General features: G+C 39.9%; 2 protein-coding genes across 7 annotated transcripts in view; one reads left to right on the forward strand and one right to left on the reverse strand.

Moving 5' to 3' along the window:
- The window catches only part of LOC127801701 (protein REDUCED CHLOROPLAST COVERAGE 1), a 31,586-nt gene extending 13,637 nt beyond the window's left edge, over positions 1 to 17,949 (forward strand). For 2 of the 5 annotated variants that reach the window (XM_052337048.1, XM_052337047.1), the window contains exons 20-27: positions 9,458 to 9,641; positions 10,371 to 10,502; positions 10,902 to 11,014; positions 12,204 to 12,294; positions 13,560 to 15,903; positions 16,115 to 16,249; positions 16,960 to 16,996; positions 17,073 to 17,314. In XM_052337048.1, the coding sequence (XP_052193008.1) occupies positions 9,458 to 9,641; positions 10,371 to 10,502; positions 10,902 to 11,014; positions 12,204 to 12,294; positions 13,560 to 15,755 (2,716 nt within the window). In that variant the 3' untranslated portion in view covers positions 15,756 to 15,903; positions 16,115 to 16,249; positions 16,960 to 16,996; positions 17,073 to 17,314. Of the gene's footprint in view, positions 1 to 9,457; positions 9,642 to 10,370; positions 10,503 to 10,901; positions 11,015 to 12,203; positions 12,295 to 13,559; positions 15,904 to 16,114; positions 16,250 to 16,959; positions 16,997 to 17,072; positions 17,315 to 17,383; positions 17,442 to 17,655 lie in introns of those variants that run through there. The other 3 variants (XM_052337049.1, XM_052337046.1, XM_052337050.1) reach the window with 3 other exon arrangements.
- A 180-nt stretch (positions 17,950 to 18,129) lies between these two features.
- LOC127801702 (cytochrome b561 and DOMON domain-containing protein At3g61750) lies at positions 18,130 to 22,370 on the reverse strand. 2 transcript variants are annotated; one of them, XM_052337052.1, is made up of 5 exons: positions 21,664 to 22,370; positions 20,305 to 20,704; positions 19,428 to 19,723; positions 18,489 to 18,793; positions 18,130 to 18,390 (listed from the first exon to the last, which is right to left on the reverse strand). In XM_052337052.1, exons 1-4 carry the CDS (start codon positions 21,871 to 21,873, stop codon positions 18,524 to 18,526), a joined length of 1,176 nt encoding a protein of 391 aa, XP_052193012.1. In that variant the 5' UTR covers positions 21,874 to 22,370; the 3' UTR covers positions 18,130 to 18,390; positions 18,489 to 18,523. The 2 variants fall into 2 exon arrangements, with proteins under 2 accessions (XP_052193012.1, XP_052193011.1); XM_052337051.1 differs by having other exon boundaries at positions 18,130 to 18,402.
- Positions 22,371 to 22,736: the final 366 nt, after the last annotated feature.

The raw sequence follows: 22,736 nt of genomic DNA on the forward strand, positions 1-22,736 counted from the left end.
TTGTTAGATTCTCAAATCTAACAATGGAGTCTCGAGGAATCGAGAACAGTATTGAAAGAGATAATTGGGAGAGAGAGAAAGAGAGGTAGGAATAGAGAGAGAATTAGAGAGAATTCAGAGAAGAGATGGGGGGAAATTGATTTCCAAATTCATTCAACATATGTCTTTAGGTGCTCTTGATTAGTTATATATACTAATCAAGCTAGTTTGGGCGCCAAAAGCAGTTGGGCTGCGCCCATGTGCACTTACAAGTGGCTACAGCCTGCGCTTAGGTGCGCTTCACGCGTTTCCACATGCTGGGACATTTCCCTAGCTATGCTTAACGGTCATTTACATTCTAGTAGCCCAATTACACCATTGTTTATACTAATCAGCTAGCTACTATAACAGTCTCGGCCCCTTAAAATATTTCTTGTTCGCAAGAAATATGTAGTAAGCTTGCTACGTTGGGAAATTGTTGAAGGAGTTTTGGAAAGTACTCCCAAGTGTTGTTGTCGGAATGAAAGGAGGACCATTGCACCAACACCTGGATCATAGGGACGCCATTGTGGTGTGTCACTCGTTTGTCCACAATGGCAATTGGCACTGTGTCTGGAGGTACTTCTCCCACCTAGGAGGTAAGTTTGGGGTAGAGCTTTTGCTGCCCACGGCTTTCTTTAGAAGAGAGATGTGGAAGACTGGGTGTATCCTTGCATTTGCAGGTAGCTCCAGTCGATAAGCCATTGTTCCGATTTTCTCCACAATCTTGAAAAGACTATAAAACTCGGGGTTCAACTTCGAAATGGTTTGTTTGGTCAGTGCCTTGTAATGTTGTTGATTGAGCTTCAAGTAGACTTCATTTCTGATCGAAAATTCTCATTTGCTTTTCTTTTGATTTGCTTGTTGTTTCATTCGGTTTCTTGCCTTAGCCAATTCTGCTTTTATCATTCTTAACACTTCTTGCCTTTGTTGGAGGTAAGCTTCAATCGTTGCGACCGTTGTGTGACTTCCTAGGGCAGGAAGTAAATATGGTTTGTAACCATAAAGAGCTTCGAACGGTGTCATCTTGATTGAACTATGGAAGCTCCAATTGTACCACCATTGCGCCATTGCTAACCACTTGTGCCATCCCCTTGGCTACACAAAACTTAAGCATCTTAGGCACCCTTCCAAGCACTGGTTAACGCGTTCGGTTTAGCCATCCGTTTCTGGATGGTATGTTGTAGACATTAGGAGTTTGGTTCCTAGGTTCTTCATAAGTTCCTTCCAAAAAAGGCTAGTAAATATTTTGTCTTGGTTAGAGACAATTGACCTTGGGATGCCGTGTAGTTTTACCACATTATCCACGTAGGTTCTAGCCACTTCCTGTGTTGTAAACGGATGAGTGAGGCTTATGAAGTGGCTAAATTTTGTGAACCTATTGACTACTACCAAAATACAATCCTTCTCTTTTGATTTTGGTAGGCCCTCGATAAAGTCCATAGTGACATTAGTCTAAGCACGATCAGGGACTTCTAGAGGCTGAAGTAGGCTAGGGTGAGCCATTGTTTCATGCTTGCATTTTCTACATACCTCACAATTCAAGACATATTCCCATACATACTTCCTTAGTTGTGGCTGAAAGAATAACTGTTTGACTTTGTGGTATGTGTTTTGGATACTCGAGTGCCCTCCTATGGGAGATTCATGCAATGCATGAATTATTCTGTCCTTCAATTCCTTACAATCGCCGATCACCATTCTTCCTTTGTATCTCATTACTCCGTTGGTAAGTGAGTACCCTGGTTTGTTGGCAGCATTAATGGTTAACTGCCCTAGGAGATCCTTGGCCTATCCGTCCTTGTGGTAACTGTCAGTAATTTCTTAAAGCCAATCAGGTACCATTGTAGAGATAGCTGCAACCATTTCTTCCTCATGGCAGTGAGATAAAGCATCTGTTGCAACATTCTCTTTCCCTTTCTTGAATTGGATCACATAATCTAAGCCTATGAGCTTGGACATACCTTTTTTCTGTACTTGGTTGTGCAACCTCTATTGTAGGATGAATTTTGAACTTTCATGGTCTGTTTTGATTACAAACTTTCCTCTTTCTAGATAGTGGCGCCACCTTTCCACAGCTATTAGTGCTGCCATTAGTTCTTTGTCATAGATGCTAAGGTCTTGATGTCTTGGAGCTAAAGCTTGGCTGAGAAAGGCCAAAGGTCTTCCTTCTTGAGTTAGTACCACTCTGTCAGCTCCTTAGGATCTGACTTAGAATTCATTCGTCCAGTGGGCTGTTCGAAGGAGAACGAATGAAGATAGGGGGAGAAATTAGGGAGGAAGTGTAACGACCCGCTCCCACTTACGGGCGCCACTAGTAAATAATCAATCAGATTACTCACCCGACGAACCACAACTGAAGGGTTGGACTATGTTTCAACAGAAAACGCCCTAGGTGGGAACTAGGCTTCGTCCTTCCCTTCGCTTTACTCAGGAATCGGTCCCAACTTAAACAAGAAAAACTCAGCAGATCGGGACCCGAAACCCGAGTGAGCTTCACCTCTCTCCAGCTCGCCTCATCGCAAGCCAAAGGTGACCCAGGCACAAAGCTATCATAAAAACCACATCGCTGAGTATTGGGGATTTATGAGAACATACCTTACTGATCTTTACTTGGTTCGAATTTGGCTTCAATAACTCAAGACACATATAAATCACGCAGACTCACAATCATCTAACACATTGATGATTACAACAATTAAATACATCTAACTCTCATCAACACATACATTTACTTATAAGGGTATACATACACAACACCACATGGCTTCATACAAGAGGTAATAAAAATACACAACTCGGGCAACACCGCTAGTTGCCACAACAGCCTCCCGACACCATCCCTGCTTGCATCTGGACTTGCAATATCTACACATGGGGTAAAATCTCATGAGTCACAAAGACTCAGTAAGGGTGCAATGCATGTAAATATGAATATAATCATGTTTATGTATGCCAATGCATGCAAATGAGGCTAGACCCACACATCCTCACAACCCACCAAGGTTTGAGGCATCAACCTATCAGCCCCCACAACACTAGTCCTCCCTACGACCATAGGTTCACTAGGTCTTGCATCACACAAGATATAACCACTACATGCCAATGCAACATAAAAATATTATCAAACACATTTACCAACTTGCAAGGCCACCTCCACATGGGGCCGTCCCTTACCTGGCTCGAAGCCTCATCTCTGCCTCGGCACGAACTCCAACCTGAACCTCAAGTTCCTTTAGAATCACGGCCTTTTCGGTCAAACCTAGAGGCAAACACACAAAATCCCAACTCTATTAACATCCGGCATTAAATCAATGCCCCCAACTTCGCCACACACACCATCAGAACCATCTATCTACAACTCAACAAAAATAATTTCCAAACAATCCCGACCCGGGGTTTAATCCAACAAATAATTAATCTACATTAACTCGCTTAATGCAACTAATTTGGGGAGGAAATATTAATTTACCTCAACTCATCTGGAGAGAAATTTAAAAAAAATGCCCACGCCGACATTGCCTCCCAAGTTGCCGCTCGCGTCCAAAATCCCATTTTTAGCTTCCAACACGGTCTTCAAGTCCCAAACTAATTTTCGGAATTTTCCCCCATTTTTATGAAATTTTTCCTATTTTTCCAGATTTTCTTTTTATTTCTTTTTCTATTTTTCCTTTTTCTTTTCTATTTCTTCTTTTTTCTCCTTATTTTCTTTCTCCCGCGGCACTGTTCATCATCATCTTCTCCCTCTGCCGCGCCTCCTTCTCTCGCTCACGCTGCTCCTGCGCGCGGCTGATGCCGGCCACGCCGCCGCCTTCAGCCAGCACCGCCTCTGATGGCGGCCACCAGCTGCCGAGCCACCCACAACACCAGCTGCCTCCGCCGCGAACCGCCTTGGCCGGCCTCCCACACGTAACAGCAGCTGCCGCGACCACCATTGCCGATTCAGCTTCACCTCCGGCCGCCTCCGTTGGCTAAAACAGCCCCTGGCTGTCTCTCACAACCGCCTCCCGCCACCGTGGGCTGCCTCTGCTTCGGCCATGGCCGTTGCTGGCCGCTGCCCAACGCTGCTCCAGCTTCAATCGTCGGCTTCAATGGCTGCTTCTTCCTCGGCCATTTCAACAGCAGCTCGAGCTGCTACTTCCATGGTCGAGTTCGGCCATCTCCCCCTCTCGAAATGCTCTCTCGCGATCACTCACAAAGCCTCGGCCATCACTCTCCTTCTCCCTCACTCTCTCTGCTTTTGATTTTAAATTTTCAGAGACAAAGGAAGCTTCAGTACATATATATATATATATATATATTTATACATATTACACATTAGCCCCTCACTTTCCTCAAAATCTCACTTGAGGGTTTAATAATTGCACTTGGGGATTTTATAATTACACTCGGACCCTCCCAAGACTTTAAATTATACCACCAAACTACACCAAATCTCGATTTATCAAAATTAATAATCGACCGCTACTCGGGAATACCGACCTTGTCCCTACGCCTGCACGGGACCTTTATTCGACCCGAAAACACTTAAGGGTTGTCTTACTCACAAAATCGGACCACCCCTAGGGTCCTCTTAGCTTCCCGAAAGTCCCCTGCAACCACTCGGGACAGGCATCCGTTTGGGCTTATATCGAAATTATTCTAAAAATTATTCCCAGTCAGACCGCTTCTAGCGTCACTATCCTCGTCTCGAGATGCCCATCAATCTCTTGCCCTCTTCCCTGGACACCCAAGTCCCGGGGCACTCCCGGGCGCCAATTCGACAATTTTATTAATTAATTTCCTGAAACCGACTCTTGGGCTTCCCGGACCACCCGAGATCCTTTCAAAATAATCAAAAATTATTTATTTTCAACACCATGTAATACTGGGTATTACAGGAAGAGAGAACAGAGAGAGAATGTGAGAGAGAATGTGAGAGAGAATGTCAGAATTCTGTTAGAATATTTCATACCTATCCGTGGTAAGGATCAGCTAAATATATAGCTGGATTCCTTGCCCATGTGCGGTTTAACCGCTTACAGCTAAGGGAATGTACAACCTGCCTAAGCAGCAACAAACATGTACCCCCCTTACAACATACACTACTGACTATTCCGCTAATATCTATTCCTCCCTTCCTATTACATTTAATTACTCTATCTCCCCCTCCTTGCTACGTGGATCATGACACACTCCTATGTGGGTATTGCTTACATCTGTTTCCAGAGTGAAGGGCTTATCAAAGTCAGGAAAGCCCAATGTAGGCATATTGCCCAAGGCTGCTTTTAATTGCTCAAAGGCTTCTTTTGCCTCGGTGTTCCATTGGAATCCATTTTTTTCAGCATTTCTATTAAAGGCTTACTTATGGTGCCATAGTTTTTCACAAATTTCCGGTAGTAGCTAGTAAGCCCTAAGAAGCCCTTTAAGGCCCGGATGTTAGTAGGTTTGGGCCTAACCATAACAGCTTCGATCTTCTTGGGTCAGTCCCCATGCCAGCCCCTGAAATAACATGCCCAAGATATTCTACCCGAGGCTGTGCAAAGGCACATTTTGACCGCTTGATACATAGTTGATTGAATTGCAGGATCTCAAATGTAGCTCTTAAGGTAGATAAGGTGTTGATCAAAAGAAGGGCTGTAGACTAGTAGTATGTTATAAAAAAAAACTAGCACAAATTTTTTGAGGTGGGGTTCAAAAATTTGGTTATGAGGGCTTGGAATGTAGCTAGGGCATTTGTGAGGCCAAATGGCATAACTATAAACTCAAAATGCCCATGATGTGTTCTGAAGGCTGCTTTGAAGATGTCATTAGGATTAACTCTAATTTGATGGTATCCTGCCCTTAAGTCCAATTTGGTAAATATGGTTGCATGTTTAAGTTCATCAAGTAGGTCATCAATGATGGGAATAGGAAATTTATCCTTAATGGTAATGGCATTAAGCTGTCTATAGTCAACACAAAAACGCCTAGTACTATCTTTCTTTTTGACTAATCGGATAGGGGAAGCAAAAGGGTTGTGGCTCGGGCAAACAATGGATTGGTCTAACATTTCTCAGACCATCTTCTCAATTTTCGATTTGAGTTTAGGTGGGTACCAGTAAGAACGGATGTTAACAGGTTTGGCCTGGGGTAGGAGAGGTATAGGGTGGTCCAATGAACGTTTAGGAGGTAAGGCCTTAGGTTCTACGAAGAGATCCTGATATTCATTTAGTAATGAATCTAAAAGGGTCAGTTCGTGTACCTGTCGTGGTGATTCTGGACTTCCTATCTAAGAATTCTCCTCTCGTTGATCACTGGCCTCAATGGAAAATAAATGAGCCACCTGTGCCCATTTCTTTTTGAACATCCTTTGCAACTTCTTGCCCCTCATCAGTTTGCATGCCCTTACCTCCATGTGGCCTTGCAGAACCGCCCTCTTCCCTTTCCTTTCCAACGTTACTTCCATATTATTGAAGTCAAAACTAGTGGGACTCACCTCTCGCATCCGGTCCACCCCCAATATAATATGACAGCCCCCCAACCCGAGTAGTCTGAGATCAACCTAGAATTCTTCCCCTTGCATCTCCCAGCAAAATCCCATGCAAGCTGATTTGCTGATTACCTTGTCCCCATTAGCTACCATGACTGATAATGGTTGTGTTCTAGTCGTTGGGCACCCTATCCTTTTAGCCATGGTTTCATCAATGAAGCTGTGGGTACTTCCACTATCGATTAACACCATGAGAGAACTATCGTGCACCTTGCCTTCCACCTTAATATTTTTGCTGTTAGCCACCCCTTTAATGGCGTGTAATGATATGGCTCCACTACCTTCTTCCTCCTCTTCTTCCATCACTGCCAACTCTTCCGTTTTGTCCCCTTCTTTTTCTCCATCCAACAACAGAAGTTGTTTCCTACACTGATGCCCCGGTGTGTACTTTTCACCACACCTGAAACACAGTCCCTCCAGCCTCCTTTGTTCCATCATCTTGTCTTTGCTTTGCATATTCAGAGGGGGTGCAGGTAATGCGGGATACCTGACATTACGCCCTGTCCTCATTGTCTCTCTCCCCGGTGGCCTTCCATCTTGGTATATCATCCCTCCTTGTGCTCCTCTAATATGCCCTTTCTGTTTCCTCAGCAAAGCGTCAAAATGTCATTTCCTGTAGATAGGCCCCCTCTACTGCTTCTGGGACCATCCTTAGTATGAGCACTTATACTGCTGATCGCAGCTCCTCGTTTAGTCCTCATTGTCTCTCTCCCCGGTGGCCTTCCATCTTGGTATATCATCCCTCCTTGTGCTCCTCTAATATGCCCTTTCTGTTTCCTCAGCAAAGCGTCAAAATGTCATTTCCTGTAGATAGGCCCCCTCTACTGCTTCTGGGACCATCCTTAGTATGAGCACTTATACTGCTGATCGCAGCTCCTCGTTTAGTCCTCCTATGAAACTCAATACAAAATAATCTTCGGTAAGACTGGGGTTTTGGTTAAGCATCAGGAACTTGAGTTCCTCGAACTTCGCTTGATAGTCCATTATTGAACCTTCCTACCTCAAGCGATTAAACTCTTGCACTACATCCAACCGGTCTCGTTCCCCGAATCTTTCATTAAGGCCTCTGGTGAAATCATCCCAATTATAGTTCTCTCTTAACCCTGGACCAGCCTTGGAACCACACATCTCCTTCATCATGAAGATATGCTACCGCCAGGGCCACCCTCTGGTTCTCTGGTACTTGGTGGATTTCGAACAATTTCTCGCATCTTCTCAACCACCATCGCGGCTCAGTACCTTTGAAGACTAGAAGTTCCAATTTAGGCACTGGAAATCCCCGTCTCCTATTTGTTACCAGTTCATCGCCTACCATTGGCTCTCATTTTGATTCAGTTATCCCCATATTACGGTGTGGGATACTAATTCCCTGTAGAATTGGCTTCGTTCGTTCTCTAAGTGGAAAATCAGGGGAAATCCTTATCTATGGTTGATTCGCGAACATCATCATAAATTGTTGCAGCTAATCCTGCAACAAATTTCCTTGATCTCGAACTTCTTGCAATTCCTCACGGATTTGCAGGCGCATATCCCCCCTGAGTTGATCGGCCAGAGCCTCCAACTTCCTATCCACTGCCGAACCTATTCTTTCTTCCACCGTTCTACCCTTCCTTGCATCTCGGATACCGTCATCGTCACCTCACCTGTTGAAGTTGCATCTCCATCTAACGCATCCTAGTACCATCCGCAATTGATCCAATTGTCTTGTACAATCCGGCTAGAAGCTTGCTCTGATACCAATTTGTTAGATTCTAAAATATGACAATGGAGTCTCGAGGAATCGAGAACGGTATTGAAAGAGATAATTGGGAGAGAGAGAAAGAGAGGTCAGAATAGAGAGAGAATTAGAGAGAATTCAGAGAAGAGATGGAGGGAAATTGATTTCCAAATTCATTCAACATATGTCTTTAGGCGCTCTTGATCAGTTATATATACTAGTCAAGCTAGTTTGGGCGCCAAAAGCAGTTGGGCCGTGCCCGTGTGCTCATACAAGTGGCTACAGCCTGCGCTTAGGTGCGCTTCACGCGTTTCCGCATGCTGGGACATTTCCCCAGCTATGCTTAATGGTCATTTACATTCTAGTAGCCCAATTACACCATTATTTATACTAATCAGCTAGCTACCGTAACAAGTCTCTTAAGAAAAGCATTACTGGTTTCGCATCATGTCAAAATCATCTTCCATTTTCAGTATGCCTTATTCAATTTTTTAATAACTTACATATGCCTTTCGATTTGTAAGATTACACAGTCCTTTTGGTTTTTAAAGATGTACATGGCCTCACCCCATGTACACATTCTTGAGGCTGTAAAGCTAGTGTGATGTTACAGACAAAGGCTGAAGAAATAGAGAAGATGGTTTGTCCATGTCTAGTGAAGACTGATAAATGCAACAATGAGAAAGAAGGATGAATAACGTGCCATTAGGCAAAGTTCTAGAGGAAATGCAATACCTAAATTAACATGGATTTATGATTTTTTAGGTGGTTGAACAAATCCATAGGGATTAATCTTGACTGAAAATGGGATTCTCAAAGCATAGAATAATGGAAGGGGGAGAATGAAAAGAAAATTTATCTTGGGTTTAGTAAGGGAATAAATGATCCTGCATATTATTGAAGTGATGGCTTTAGATAAATTGAAATGGCATGGGTGCTTTTGTCGTTCACTGAATATAGTTCAGGGAAAGCTTTGTTGAGTCGAGAAGTGTGAACATACTTTCTAGTTAAATAAATATAATTTTTTTGTTTTTGGAAATATTTTGTTATCACTTCACCTAGTGGGATTAAGACTTGTGGTGATGATGATGAAATATTTTGTTAGCAAATGCCAGGAGTAAAATGTCATTCATGTTGAACATAGCTCATTTGTCATCAAGATTATGTTTGTAATGCTTCTACTAATAGAACTTTATGTTTTTACTGTTCAGATATGTAAAACGTGCACTCTATCTATTACATCTCACATGCGGCCCATCACATCCCAACACTGCTGCAACATACATTAACGTGGCTATGATGGAGGAAGGCTTGGGAAATGTGCATGTTGCTCTCAGATATCTCCACAAAGCTCTAAAGTGTAACCAAAGGTTACTTGGCCCAGACCATATTCAGGTTCCTTCTATGTAGAGGTCTCCCTTTACTAATATTATGATAGTACTGATACGCCCTTTGATGTCTAATTAGATTGTAGATTGAGATATTGAATTGGGATTAACTTAGAACAAGTTTATTATGGAATCACTTATTAAACTGGGACTAACCTGGAATATAATTTGCCCCCATTCTGTGAAACAAATGTGTTGCAAATGAACGTATTGAGAAGTAGCATGATTAAGCTGCTATTATTAGCTTTTTTACATAATATATTAATTAAGAATTGATCCGTTTTCAGCCAATTGAGCATACAACTAAATTTTAGCTTCAATACGCACACAATTTTTGCTCTGCCCTGAGGAGGCACATGCTTGCCCCCATATCAAACTGAACCACTTAGAATCTGGATCGTGCTTGGTAGTCTTTACAGTTGCCAAAAAAAGGACTAAAGAAAAAATAGAAGATAAAAAGGAAAAGAAAGAGAAACCAGAGGTATCTGAACTTGCAAGCAAGGGGGGTGATGATTATCAGGAAGATGGGTGAAATTGCAATTTTCCAGTAAAAGATAACTTATGCTAAAGCATCTCTCGCTGTTGTCTAAGATTCCACACTTTTAGTTCTTTTATAACAGATTCTGCTTAACTTGCAACTTTATTGTTAACACTATATCCATGAAGACTGATAGGAATTGTTAATCCTTGGCTATATATTGTTGAGACCTAATTCTTTCTATTTATTAATTTCCAGACTGCAGCGAGTTACCATGCTATAGCAATTGCACTCTCATTGATGGAAGCTTACCCTTTGAGCGTTCAGCATGAGCAGACAACCTTGCAAATTCTCCGAGCTAAGCTGGGCCCAGATGACCTCCGTACTCAGGTATATCCATTTTCATGCAATCCAACTTACTAAATCATAAATTATTAACTTCCACCTTCCTCTTTATTATTAACCTGTGTTATCGTTGACCATCCGCATCCAGAAACCCACAAACCTCTCTATCTCAAACCTAGATGTTTCTTAGTGTTGATAAAATGTGGTAGCACAAAAGAAAATAATTGGAGCTTGGTTAATTGATATAATTTACATCACTTTGATGTTTAACTTGGGTTGCATAACTTGAATATCTCAACTCAAAAAAAAAATGGTTGCAGGGATTATAATGTATTTTTGTCCTTTTCTTTTTGGTTTCTTAATCATGAATTCAACTTTATTTTAGTTATCTGTAATCATTTTGCTTTTGCTATCTGCAAATGGTTGAAAATCTGAATGTTGCAGGATGCTGCTGCATGGCTTGAGTACTTTGAGTCAAAGGCCTTTGAACAACAAGAAGCTGCACGGAATGGAACTAGAAAGCCTGATGCATCCATAGCTAGTAAAGGCCACTTAAGGTATACTGGCACCTAAGTTACATATTCTTGGGTTTGAATATTGAGTATGGATGCGTCTCCAGGCTTTGGATTTTCTTATACTCTCAAACTTGTACTTATATTATCTAACTTAAATATAGGTACAGGAACATGGGCATATCATGAAAACTAAATATATTGAGTATAATTTATATCCTAACATCCAATGTTGCTATATGTACAAATCTATTTAGCATGTGTGGGTATAGAGAGACGCCATTATTAAAATAGAGTATGATAATTTGGAAAACACAATGAAATATATGGGGGATACTAACAAATTTGTATTTTTATTAATTAATCCATAGAACTTTTGTAAAACGCCAGTGCCATGAAAAAAAAGTAGCCTGATTGAGTTCACAAATATAAACTTCAGTTGACATATAAAAGTAGTTTCATTTCATCAACATACACCATGTTGAGCCAACATCCACCTAGTTGTCATAATTGGACAATATCGAGGTTGTCTAACACATTTTTTGGCATGTTTGATAGGTTATCACCATTTAACATGTCAGATGCTGACACATTTTTTGATGTGTTCAACAAAAGTTGATATTTATAGAGAAATGGCATTTTCATCTTTGAACTGTTTGATTTGAGAAATTAGAAAATTCTATTTATGATGAAAGCATGGGCCTCTCTTTTTTCTTTGTCTTTTTAACATCATTAGAGATTAAAGGATTCAACTGCGTTGGACATATATCCATACCTTACCTTGGTCGTGTTCTGTGAACCCAGTGGGAAATAGAAAGAGTCCATGCAATTGCTGACAATATGAAACTTCGTATGCAATTGTGTTAGTGTTTACCAAGGTGGTGTGAAGTCCATCTTTTGTTATGCCATTATAATATAGTTAGTGATTTGCTTATATATTTCATTGTGATTTGGATACTATTAAAAATAAAAACCTGTGAAAAAAATAATGAAATGCATAATGAAGAAAGGTATTTCAATGCTCTTGAAAAGACAAATAGTTGATTATGTAGGTCTCCTGAGTATATTATGAGACCTTACTGGATTCTGTTTGGGAAGAACGAGTAGTGTTGGCCAAGAAGGCAGCTTGGTACTGGTATATCTTTACGACCAAGATGATCTGATGAATGTTTGAAAACCAATTATGTACGGACATTTTTCTTCTCCCTGAATATGAATTTATTTGATTTGACAGTGTGTCAGATTTGCTTGACTACATTAATCCAAGTCATGATGCCAAAGGGAAAGATTCTGTGGGAATAAAGAGGAAAACCTATATTATGAAGGTATGCTCATTCATCCCCATAGTCTACTGAAATTGTTTGAAAGCAAGATGAAATACTGTGAGATAGGCGATTAATTGTTTCTTTTCAGCTTTCAATATAAAGGTGGCAATAAATGATTTTATATCCACCTTCTTGTGTGGCTTATGTTTTACCTCATTAGCCACCTATGATAACGTAGGTGGCTTATTTTCAATGGCCGAGAGCAATTAGGAAATGTTTGGCATTGCAAGTAGGCCCATACATTGCCAAAATCAGGCTAACAGCATTGTAGCCAGATCAACAACCTTCTCTCCACCTAAGGTTGCTTGCAGTATTTATCTACAGCTTTTGAAACCTAGTTGATGGCTTTGATTTGGGTGTTGGATGTTTAAACTTTTGCCAAAGGTTATTCTTTGGTTTTGCTAACATATGCTGTGCCTAAACTTGAACCATGGCATTATGCATGACCTAGCTTTGTCAAAAAGTGAAGGATATGTTCCCCTTTTTCTTGATTCTTCCTACTTTTCATTTTTGCCTTGTGTTTTGTTCCTTCCAGCTACTATGCTGCATGTGTATTATAGAGATTCCGTCAAATGCTTTGCTCAGTTAATCTAGTTCTGATTAGTAATTTTTGGTGGAAGCTGAAGGGCCCTTGAGTAAGGAAATTCTTAAGTCCAAGGATTGTAAGTGATGTTAAATATTTACCAAAATAAAGATCCACAGAACTAAAAGTTGGGCAGCATATTGATTCTAGACTGTAGGATTCCAAGTCTCTCTCTCTCTCTCTTAATCTAAAAGTATTTGTTGGAAAGAGGTACTAAGGAGTTAGAATTATACTACCTGAGTCACCAATTCTCAGAAGAGAAAGTTAAGAAGAAAACTATGACTTGAAATCATCAAAATGAAGGGACTGCTAAAGGGATTTTATGAAATCCAAGAACTGGACCAGGGATGGATCAACCTCATCCAGGAATTAACTCTATGAAAGGAACAAGAATCACTTAACAAAAAAAAGAAAAGATAGAAAAAAAAGAAACAAGAATCACTTTTTACTTAAAACAGTGGCACTTTTTTTTCTGACATGAGATTCACAAATGTTTGACAACTAAATCTCAGGATCAAGGTTCATTCTTCATGCACCTTAAGGTTGCTTTGAGCTTGAGAAAATTGATGCTCACCAGCCTAATTTTACCATGAAGTGTATTCTCCTTTCTTTGTGGGTTTTGCATTACTTGAAGCTAAAATTCGATGTATATGGATATAAATGTATCAATCCTTATCTGCAGATGAAGGCTAAATCTGACCAAAACTTAAGTTTTGTGAGTTCTGAGGAATCCCAGAAAGATGCTTCAGATGAGAAACTGATTCCTGAACCTGAAGGGGACACAAATATGAATGGTGAAACCACCTATCCACCAGTTAAGATCACAGAGCCTGTGTATGAAGAAACTACTGAGAAGAACCTAGTTGAGTTCATACAGCCTGTTGAGGAAGAAGTTGCTGTAGAAAAGCCAATAGTTGCCAGTGATGTTTTAACTGAAGTACATGCTGAAGGAGATGATGGATGGCAACCAGTTCAAAGACCAAGATCAGCTGGCTCATATGGACGGCGAATAAGGCAGCGGCGGGCAACTGTTAGCAAGGTCTATGGTTATCAGAAAAAAGATGTGCTTTCTGAATCAGATTATGCTAGACTGAAAAGTAACTACCAAAATACCAAGTATTACTTGATAAAGAAACGAACAGTGTCTCCAGGAATTTATGCAGATTACCACACAGCAAAGAGTACCTCCCCGAGTACCAAATTTGGACGAAGAGTAGTCAAAGCTGTAACATATAGAGTTAAATCTGTACCTTCATCTACTAAAGACACTGTGATAGAGGCTCACCGAAATGGAGGTAAGGTATCCAAATCTCTGTCAGAAACTATTTCAGTTGCTGCACCAAAGGAAGTTGGACAAATATCGCAGAAGAGTTCAATAGTTAGCTTAGGAAAATCACCTTCATACAAGGAAGTAGCACTGGCTCCACCAGGTACTATTCCTATGTTGCAGGTTAGGGAGTCCCAGAATGATAATCCTGATAACAAAGAGCTTGGTGTTGAACATGGATTCGATGAGAATGAAGCAAAAGGAAATGTTGACATTAAAGCAGAGGCTGAAAATGTAAAAGAAGATAAATTTGTGTTAAATTCCAAAAGTGACTCATCTGATGGGGTTGAAGAAATTGTTGGCAAGACGGAAGAAACTAAATCAAATCATGTGACGTGGGATGAACATCCTGAGATTGAGGCTGCAATTGTGGAAGAATCTCCAAGTGCAGAGATGGTTAACTCTAGCTGTGTGGAACTTGATCAAGTGGTACAAAGTAGCATTCAAACTGATGATATGCCAAATTTAATTGATGCTTCCAATATTGAGCTCTGCGAGAATGATCCATCCAGCAGCTCCAAACCTGAAGATACTTCAGTTTCCACCTTGCAAGTAGGTGAGACCTTAAAGGAAAGATCTTTAATATCTTGTTCGGATGACACCAGGGAATTCCCTATCAAAAAGTTGTCTGCATCAGCAGCTCCATTCAGCCCATCAATAACTGTTGCTCGGGCTGCACCTGTGGCATTGAACATTTCTCTCTCTTCTGGTCCTGCAGCTGTTCCAGCTGTTGGCCCTTGGCAGTTGAACATGACTGTTCACCCAGGGCCTCCTACGGTCTTACCCACAGTTAATCCGATGTGCTCTTCTCCTCATCGCCCGTATCCCTCACCTCCACCCACCCCAAATATGATACAAACCATGCCATTTTTATATCCTCCATATACTCAACCTCCATCCACTACCTTCCCTATGACTAGCAGCCCTTTTCATTCCAATCATTTTGCATGGCAACGTAGTATCCCCAATGAATACATGCCTAGGCCCATTTGGCCTGGTTGCCATGGAATGGAGTTCTCTGTCTCTCCAACTGTTGTAGAGCCAATTGCTGATCCAATTCCACAGATAAAGGAACAATTTGACAATTCTGAGAGCCTGAGTTTGGCTCCAAACCTGCCAGTGGACATTGCCAATGGGGATAAAGCTAAGAAAGAATTGAATCTCCCGGCATTAGAGGCAGTGGACAATGGAAATGATGTGGCTAGTGTTAGATCGAATAATGAGAAAGAAAATGGCAATTCAAATTCAAATATTGTTCTCAGTTCTGGTAATCAACTGGATCAATTTAACACGCTTAATGAATCTGGAAGCAGTTGCAGTAATCAAGCATCAAGTCCCCCTTGGAAAATTGATGGTGAGAAAATGGTCACCATTTTGATCAGGGGGAGAAGAAACAAAAAGCAGACCCTGCGAATGCCAATCAGTTTGCTGAAGAGGCCGTATAGTTCACAGCCTTTTAAAGTTGTATGCAGCAGAGTGGTCCGAGAGAGTGAATCACTCAAGTCTGGAAGCTTTTCTTCGAATAAAAATAATACAGCTAGTGCCATGTAAGGCAAAGTTTTTTACTTTTACCAGTCAAAATCAGCAGGATGGTTGAGAGGAAACAGAAGATGTGTTGCTTTCACATACAAATGAGGCAACCTTGGAAGTTTTTGGCTTTCATATTTGATCTGTTACAATACTTTATGAAAAAATGCAGGTTAGTTCTTTACAAGCAATGTCTACTCCTTTAACATACTTAAATTCTTAAAAAAAAACCGAGTCTATTTCTTGTCTCTTTTAAAGTACCCATGGGTTTAAGCCATCTATATTTTGAATCTTCTGGGAACTATAGGCGATCAAGTAGATAAACATATATCATTTAATGTTAGTTATGAGACAGGAATGATAAATTTGAATCTTAATTGCAGAATACTAGATCTTCCAAGATACTAAGTCCATTATACCGATACTTTGGAGACCAGAAGGCAGCAGCACAGCATTCAAAAATTTCTCTGCTTAAACCTAAGGAAAGAGGATTTTTTGGACTGTTTTTTTAACATCAGGTACTATTGTCATTCCAATTACGTATTCTCATCCAGTAAATATTCCAGCAAATTAATAAGAAAAGGTATAATTAGGGGTTGATTCCACATAAGGAAAGTGATGTCCACATTGATTGTGTGTTTCCCCTTCCGAATAGGATTTTGACTTCCTAAATCAAAGGCTGTCTTTTTTTGCCTGATGCATGGGCTAAATAAAGTCTTCAATCCTCTCCTCCTTTCTGTGCGTGTTTTCATATAACAAAGAAGTTAAATTAATGTGAATCACTACTCTCTCTCTTTCATGGCACTGGTTGCTTGTTTCTGTTTTATTCTCCACCTTCTTCCCTTTCACTGTCTTGTGTCCCAATCTATACAAAACTCTCACTCCAGATGGATAAAAACATTCATCATATTACAGTTTATTAGATTCTCCAACTGTTGATTCAATGAGGGAAAAAGCAAGAGAAATGGTTTCAGTGCAAAGTAAAGCTTTTTTGTTGAATTATGTTAAGTTGAATTGAATCTTATAATGTAGATATCAAAGCTTTGATTGCACAAAATTATCAAAAACCACTAATCAGATAGAAGTTTCTACTTCATGTATTCCTGTTTCTAAAAAGCTCCATGTCATTTGTTTCCAACGCCAAGATGAAATCAACAGCTCAGTTACTTCTTGTTATTTAGCTTCTTTTTATCACAATTGCCTGATCTTTGGTTTGCCTGATGTGCAGGTTTACAACAGGAAACTAATTTCTGGGAATTCAATAGGTGCCTTTTGATTACTTCTTGTTATTTAGCTTCTTTTTATCACAATTGCCTGATCTTTGGTTTGCCTGATGTGCAGGTTTACGACAGGAAACTAATTTCTGGGAATTCAATAGGTGCCTTTTGAGCCAACGACTCTAATTCATATTTTAGTTAGAAAGTTTTGATGTTCTGGCTGGTGAAAAAAAAAAAGAAGCTAAAATGAGATTTTTTTTTTTCGGATGATTAATTTGATTTAATTGTACATGACGTCAATCAAATTTGTTGACTGGGTATTGGGTGTTGACATAATGCATACAACTCAACAGACATGTTTTAGTATTGATTTGTGAGTTGGAACATGTTGGCAAAAGCCCTGATCTAATTTTACAGATCCATTCATCGTTATAGATTAATCTGGGTTTGGCTCTTCCCCTTGCTGGCAACGATGGATCATGAAAGTTTTTGGGTAGGATATTTCAAGATTGGCTTTCATCTCTATCTCATGAACTTTTTTTATGTAAAAATGTTAAAATTTTATCTCATGTAAAAAAGTAAGAATTTTATCTCATCATTCTTAGCTGGAAGCTTGTGTTAGGGAGGGCATTTGTAGTAAACTTTTGCTACATTTTTGTGTGTGTAGATTTGTACTGTCAATTGACATTATGAATGTTATGTCACAGTCCACCGACCCTACCTTAATAAGGATAAGTTGCAGTTGAGGATGATGATGATGAGCTTTCTTCTCCTGTCCGAAAGTAGTGAACTTGCAGGAACACATCATGCAGCAGAGAATAAGATAGTATTTGAACGGTGGTAAGTTGAGATTCTGACTGTTCTCTCAATTTGTCCCTATGGAAGTTTTGCCATTTGAACAGAGTAGACAGCAGTAGAGATGGAATTTGATTGTTTCTGCAACTGTCTTTTTGATCCATGAAACAATACTCTTCAGCTATGAATTTGAAATTGCCCCTTAATTGCTCTTCTATTTGTGCCATGAGTCCATCATCAAAGGTTGAAAATTGAAATGGTGCGTGTTTAGACCATCTTGCGCCACATGTATTCTCTTCGAATCACAGATAACCAAGTAACAATTTGGCTTGTCGATTTTCTGCCGATAAACAGTTCTGACTGACAAAAACAAGGGGCAACGAAGAAAGGAGAATACTCGCAGGCAACAACGTAAGAATAAAAAATCCTTCACCAATATGTGAAGCTGTAGAAGTTTGTAAAAGAAACAAAGAGCTCTCTTTTGCATTCATATTCACGCATTAGAAGGCTTCTCAGACAGTATAAAACTCGCTTACACACCAGTTGCTATGCCTATGGTACTTTAAGCTGAGTGCAGGTCAAGCACATCATCCTTGAACAAGGACCATCCTGTGCCATGCTCTTGCTTTTGCTTCTGCTCTTGCTCCCTGACAAAAACACTGCAAAAGATTTCAGTTTCTGAGAACAAAAGTTGATAGAAGATGTAAATGCCTTTCAGAATGAGCATTTTATTTAGATAAGAGACCTTCACGATCAGTGTCGTTGAGCATCACTTCTGAATCAAACTGAGTTCATTTGGAAGGCTGGAGAGATATCTTTCTTCCCCGCCCTCCTTGACAGTACCTCTAAGACAATACTTGCAAGTAAAACCGTGCCAAGAAGGAACCCATAACCTGCCTTCCATCCATTGCCTGCATCAGCCATTTGAATGCCCAAAACTATATTCACGTTTCCAAACAAGAGGGCCAGCCTTCCAGCCCAGTGGTGATACAAATTCCAATACTTGCGGATTTTGCTGTCCTTATCGGGTCGCGCGAAGAACGCCAAGATCTGGGTGTCAATACAAGTGTAAATGGCGCCTCAAACATGTGAATTGTGAATCAAAGTCCAGCTATATATTTATTGACCCTTTAAACTGAATTTTTGGATCGTCCAATAATTAAGTTGGCCGTGTCTCGACGTTTCAGATTACCTTTCATTTCTTGTGGTCTTAAGTCTGCTAAAAAGGGAAAGGAATAAGGCTGGCTGGAATATATATCCAGCTTACTTATTGCTTGAAAAGAGGCAATAAGTTAGTTATTTTCAATTTTCATGATATTATAACAATACTCGCGTTACATGGGGTACCCTGATGTTTCACACACGGATTTCTTAACATCCTTCTAATGGAGGCGAGGTTGGTAATTGCAGCAATTACATACTGTAATTTAGTGAAACCTCAAGGGGGTGCCTGAGTGTAATTTAATCTTTGAAAATTTATCAAGCTGAAGCAAGCTTCCGAAGAAGTTATCCTGGTTATGCTATTCACAGAGCTAGGTCTGAGAGCATACAATTGAGCACGAAAAGGATGGCCTATGGCTCTCTTGTAATTGATTATGTTGCTTTCTCTTGTTTAAAGACCAGCAGAAGTAGAAGATTCACAAGTGGATAGGATGACGAGATTAAGTTAGATTAGAGACAAAACCTGGAGAATGCTAAGCACAAGAATGAAGATTCCAATGCCTCTGTGTACCGGAAAATGGGCATGCAGTCTGCTATAGAGAGAAACTCCAACTACAACGGCAGCAAGCCCCAATATAAAACCCACAAACTGGATGCCTACATGAAGGTAAAACCATAGGGGATCATGCTGCTTGAAGTATCTCGCAGCGATTGCACCGTAAGGAAGAAACAGACCCCATCCAAGTAAACCCAATACGCCATGGTTCCTCCTCATGTGACTATTGCTATCGGGTGCAGACTGCACAGAAGAAACATGACCTGGAAGAATACATCATGTATTAACTCAAGAAGTGAAGAAGATCTTATTCCTTCTTTACTGTCGATGCTTAATTTTGTACTCGTCACCCTTTTTTTTTTTTTTTATTGGAAAAAGAATCAAGAAATAAAACCTTTAGGTGTCAACTGCGACTAAGCATTTGTGCAGTTGGACTCAAACAAACCTCCAAATATGGTTGAGAGGGATATAACAAAGGGAGAGGAGGCAAATTATACAAAGAAAGGATTCGATACCTTCGGTTAAAGTGAATAAAATCCTAGACATGGAGTAATCATTGGGTTTTCAGTAACACGGGGCTACGGGGTCCAAAGTCTAAATCATTTAGAAAATAGCCAACAAAATTATAAGAGAGGTGAGTATTACCTAAAAAAGTCATTGATGTTACTAGAATGCTGTTACCCATGTTACAGAGATGCATATGCAATGTCCTTGAAATCTTAGCTGCTTATGGCAAATGCATTTTTCCTACAATTATGGTTCTATAGAACATGGCAGTCCCGATAATAAAGGTGAAACAAGAAGCATCTATGCGAACAAGATTAATAGGCATGGAGATATATACCTCCAGAGAAGTCGAACAATATACTAGTTTTGGCATCATGGTGATGTAGGTGGTGATGCTTTGTCGGATGTCTACTGCCGAAAGCAAAAAGAAGAGGTTGGACGGTGACATGAGAAGCAAATTTCAGCTGAAAAGCAATGTATATAGTAGCCCCACGAAGCGCAACAAAAGGGGGAACATTAGTTAGTGGCAAATAACCCTTGTCGGGTATAACTTCTGATGGCTCATGTCCCTGCAAATAATACTGCCTGACATGTGGTTGGCCTTCTGTATTAACCCATGCAACCATGGCACTGGAATTAAGCATCTTCCCATCTTTCGAAAACGCCATTCCTACCCATCCAGTGGTATATGCAGCAGATAATAGAATGTTCACAGTATGATCTTTACTTTGGGAGTACTGAAACAGTAAAGTATATACATTCAGCTGTATGATCAGATAATTGTTCTAACTGAGAACATATTGAAGAAAAAGTTTTCTTTGACCATGATTACTATACATACATGATCCATAAGATTAACAAATATGAAGAGCAAAATGATGAACAATTCTCTTAAAGTTCCCAAATTATGACAGAAAAAATCCCTTCTTTTTAATATTTGCTTTTAGTGTCAACAGAAGGATGAAATCATGCATTTTCCCATTGTGTTGCTGCATATCTCAAATAAACAAACTTGTTTTTTGCCAAGGACTAACTTCAGCTCTAGAAAATATGCATCATTTGAGATTCAGGCTGGTGAATGGTTGTGAAGGCTTGGGATTATGCTCTCTTGTAGATATGTATGTTAACGCACAACTCTGTGCTCTCTCCACCGGAACAGAGGAAGAACAAAAGGAATGCCACTCTTCCCTATTAGAGCAGTTTGGGAATTTCACCTCAAATAATAAAAACAATAAAATCGAAATGGAAACAAGAAACAGAAGGTATAGTTATTCAACATTTACTATCAAACCACTGTTATGATTAACGAAAACCTAGTCTCACAGTGGTGGGCACCACATTTGTATCAAACTGCTGTTAGAAAATATGCCAAATTATCCGCAATCTAGCAGAAAAACCCAAGTACACTGATTGAGGATATGGATCCGCCTAATCACAATTTTGGAATAAAAAGGAACAATCCAAATACAAAATCTTGAAAGAAATCAAACGAACAGAGTATATAAACCTTCAATACTTCAAAATTATTACAATAACGACAAACGCGAGAGCAATATTATTGGACAAATACATCTAGTAACTGTGATATTTTACAGTTGCATTGCCCAGTATTCATCTCTGTTGATCTAAGTTGAGATTAGTTCAGCTGCACAATACATTATGAGGAAGTATAATGCAGAAGGGAATCAGAACTTACCTGTAGAACATACGTATCCCAAACCTGTTTACAATCCATCTTGGATGTGTCATTGTAAGGGTTAGGGATAAAAGAAGAGAGATCGAGATTGCATCTATCAGTAATTTCCTCGTTATCTTGAGCGGAAGCATTCAGTCCCCATAAAACAACCAGAATCGCAAGCATCCAACCAAAACCCATCTTTGAAACCCCAAATCCCGAACCCTCCATTGGAAGACAATCAAAGAATTTTGGGGTTTCAAGTGCTGGGTGGGGAAAAATGTGAAGAGCATGGAATATAGTTTTGGAAGGTAAGAGGTGTCAGTTTCTTGAAGTTGAAGAAAGGGAGAGGGTGCGAGCAATTGATTGGTGGTGTAGGCAGCGGTGGTTGGAGGTGGCGGGTAGTTATCATTCCCTCCAAATCCTTCATTCAACCAACTAAAGCTAAAGGCTAAGCTACCCAGCTGGGACTGGAATCTCTCGTATACTTCTCTCTCGAATCCGATTAAACTAGTAATTAAACTATTTGCAGAGTTACCTGCAGAGTGGAGAGCAAGTTCAAACGGGGGAGAAAGATGAACGTGAATAGAGTCGCATCAGCCTCGGGGTAACAACTAGTGAACTTGGCCACTCCATTTGAGTTCCTTCCATAGGTGTTGAGATAGTAAGGGTGTTATCGGTGTCATTGAATGCAACTCGATTAATCCAGTTGTGTTTTCCACTTGTAGTTGGAAGGAACCCCATAGATGAGATGCCATTTTGGTCTGATGATCTCACCATTTTACATAACAATCTTTTAGTATCTAACTTAATTCTTTTTACCTAATAATAATAATAATAAAAGAGGAAGCATTATCAATTTATCACTAACATGATTGGGTTTAGTCTTGTGTTAATACCATCCCCAGTTTTAATATGACTCCTCTTTCACTTATTGATTTTGATCATGCTTAATTATTGTGTAAAATATGAGATTACTAAATTTACTCAATTTATCACTAATCTTTTTTTGTAAATTCCTATTTATAGTTGGAATTTAACTTGAATAAAATAAATTAGTTAAAATAAAATATGATCGATAAACGATTAATATA

This window comes from Diospyros lotus, chromosome 5 (genome assembly GCF_014633365.1).
Source record: "Diospyros lotus cultivar Yz01 chromosome 5, ASM1463336v1, whole genome shotgun sequence".
NCBI lineage: Eukaryota > Viridiplantae > Streptophyta > Magnoliopsida > Ericales > Ebenaceae > Diospyros > Diospyros lotus.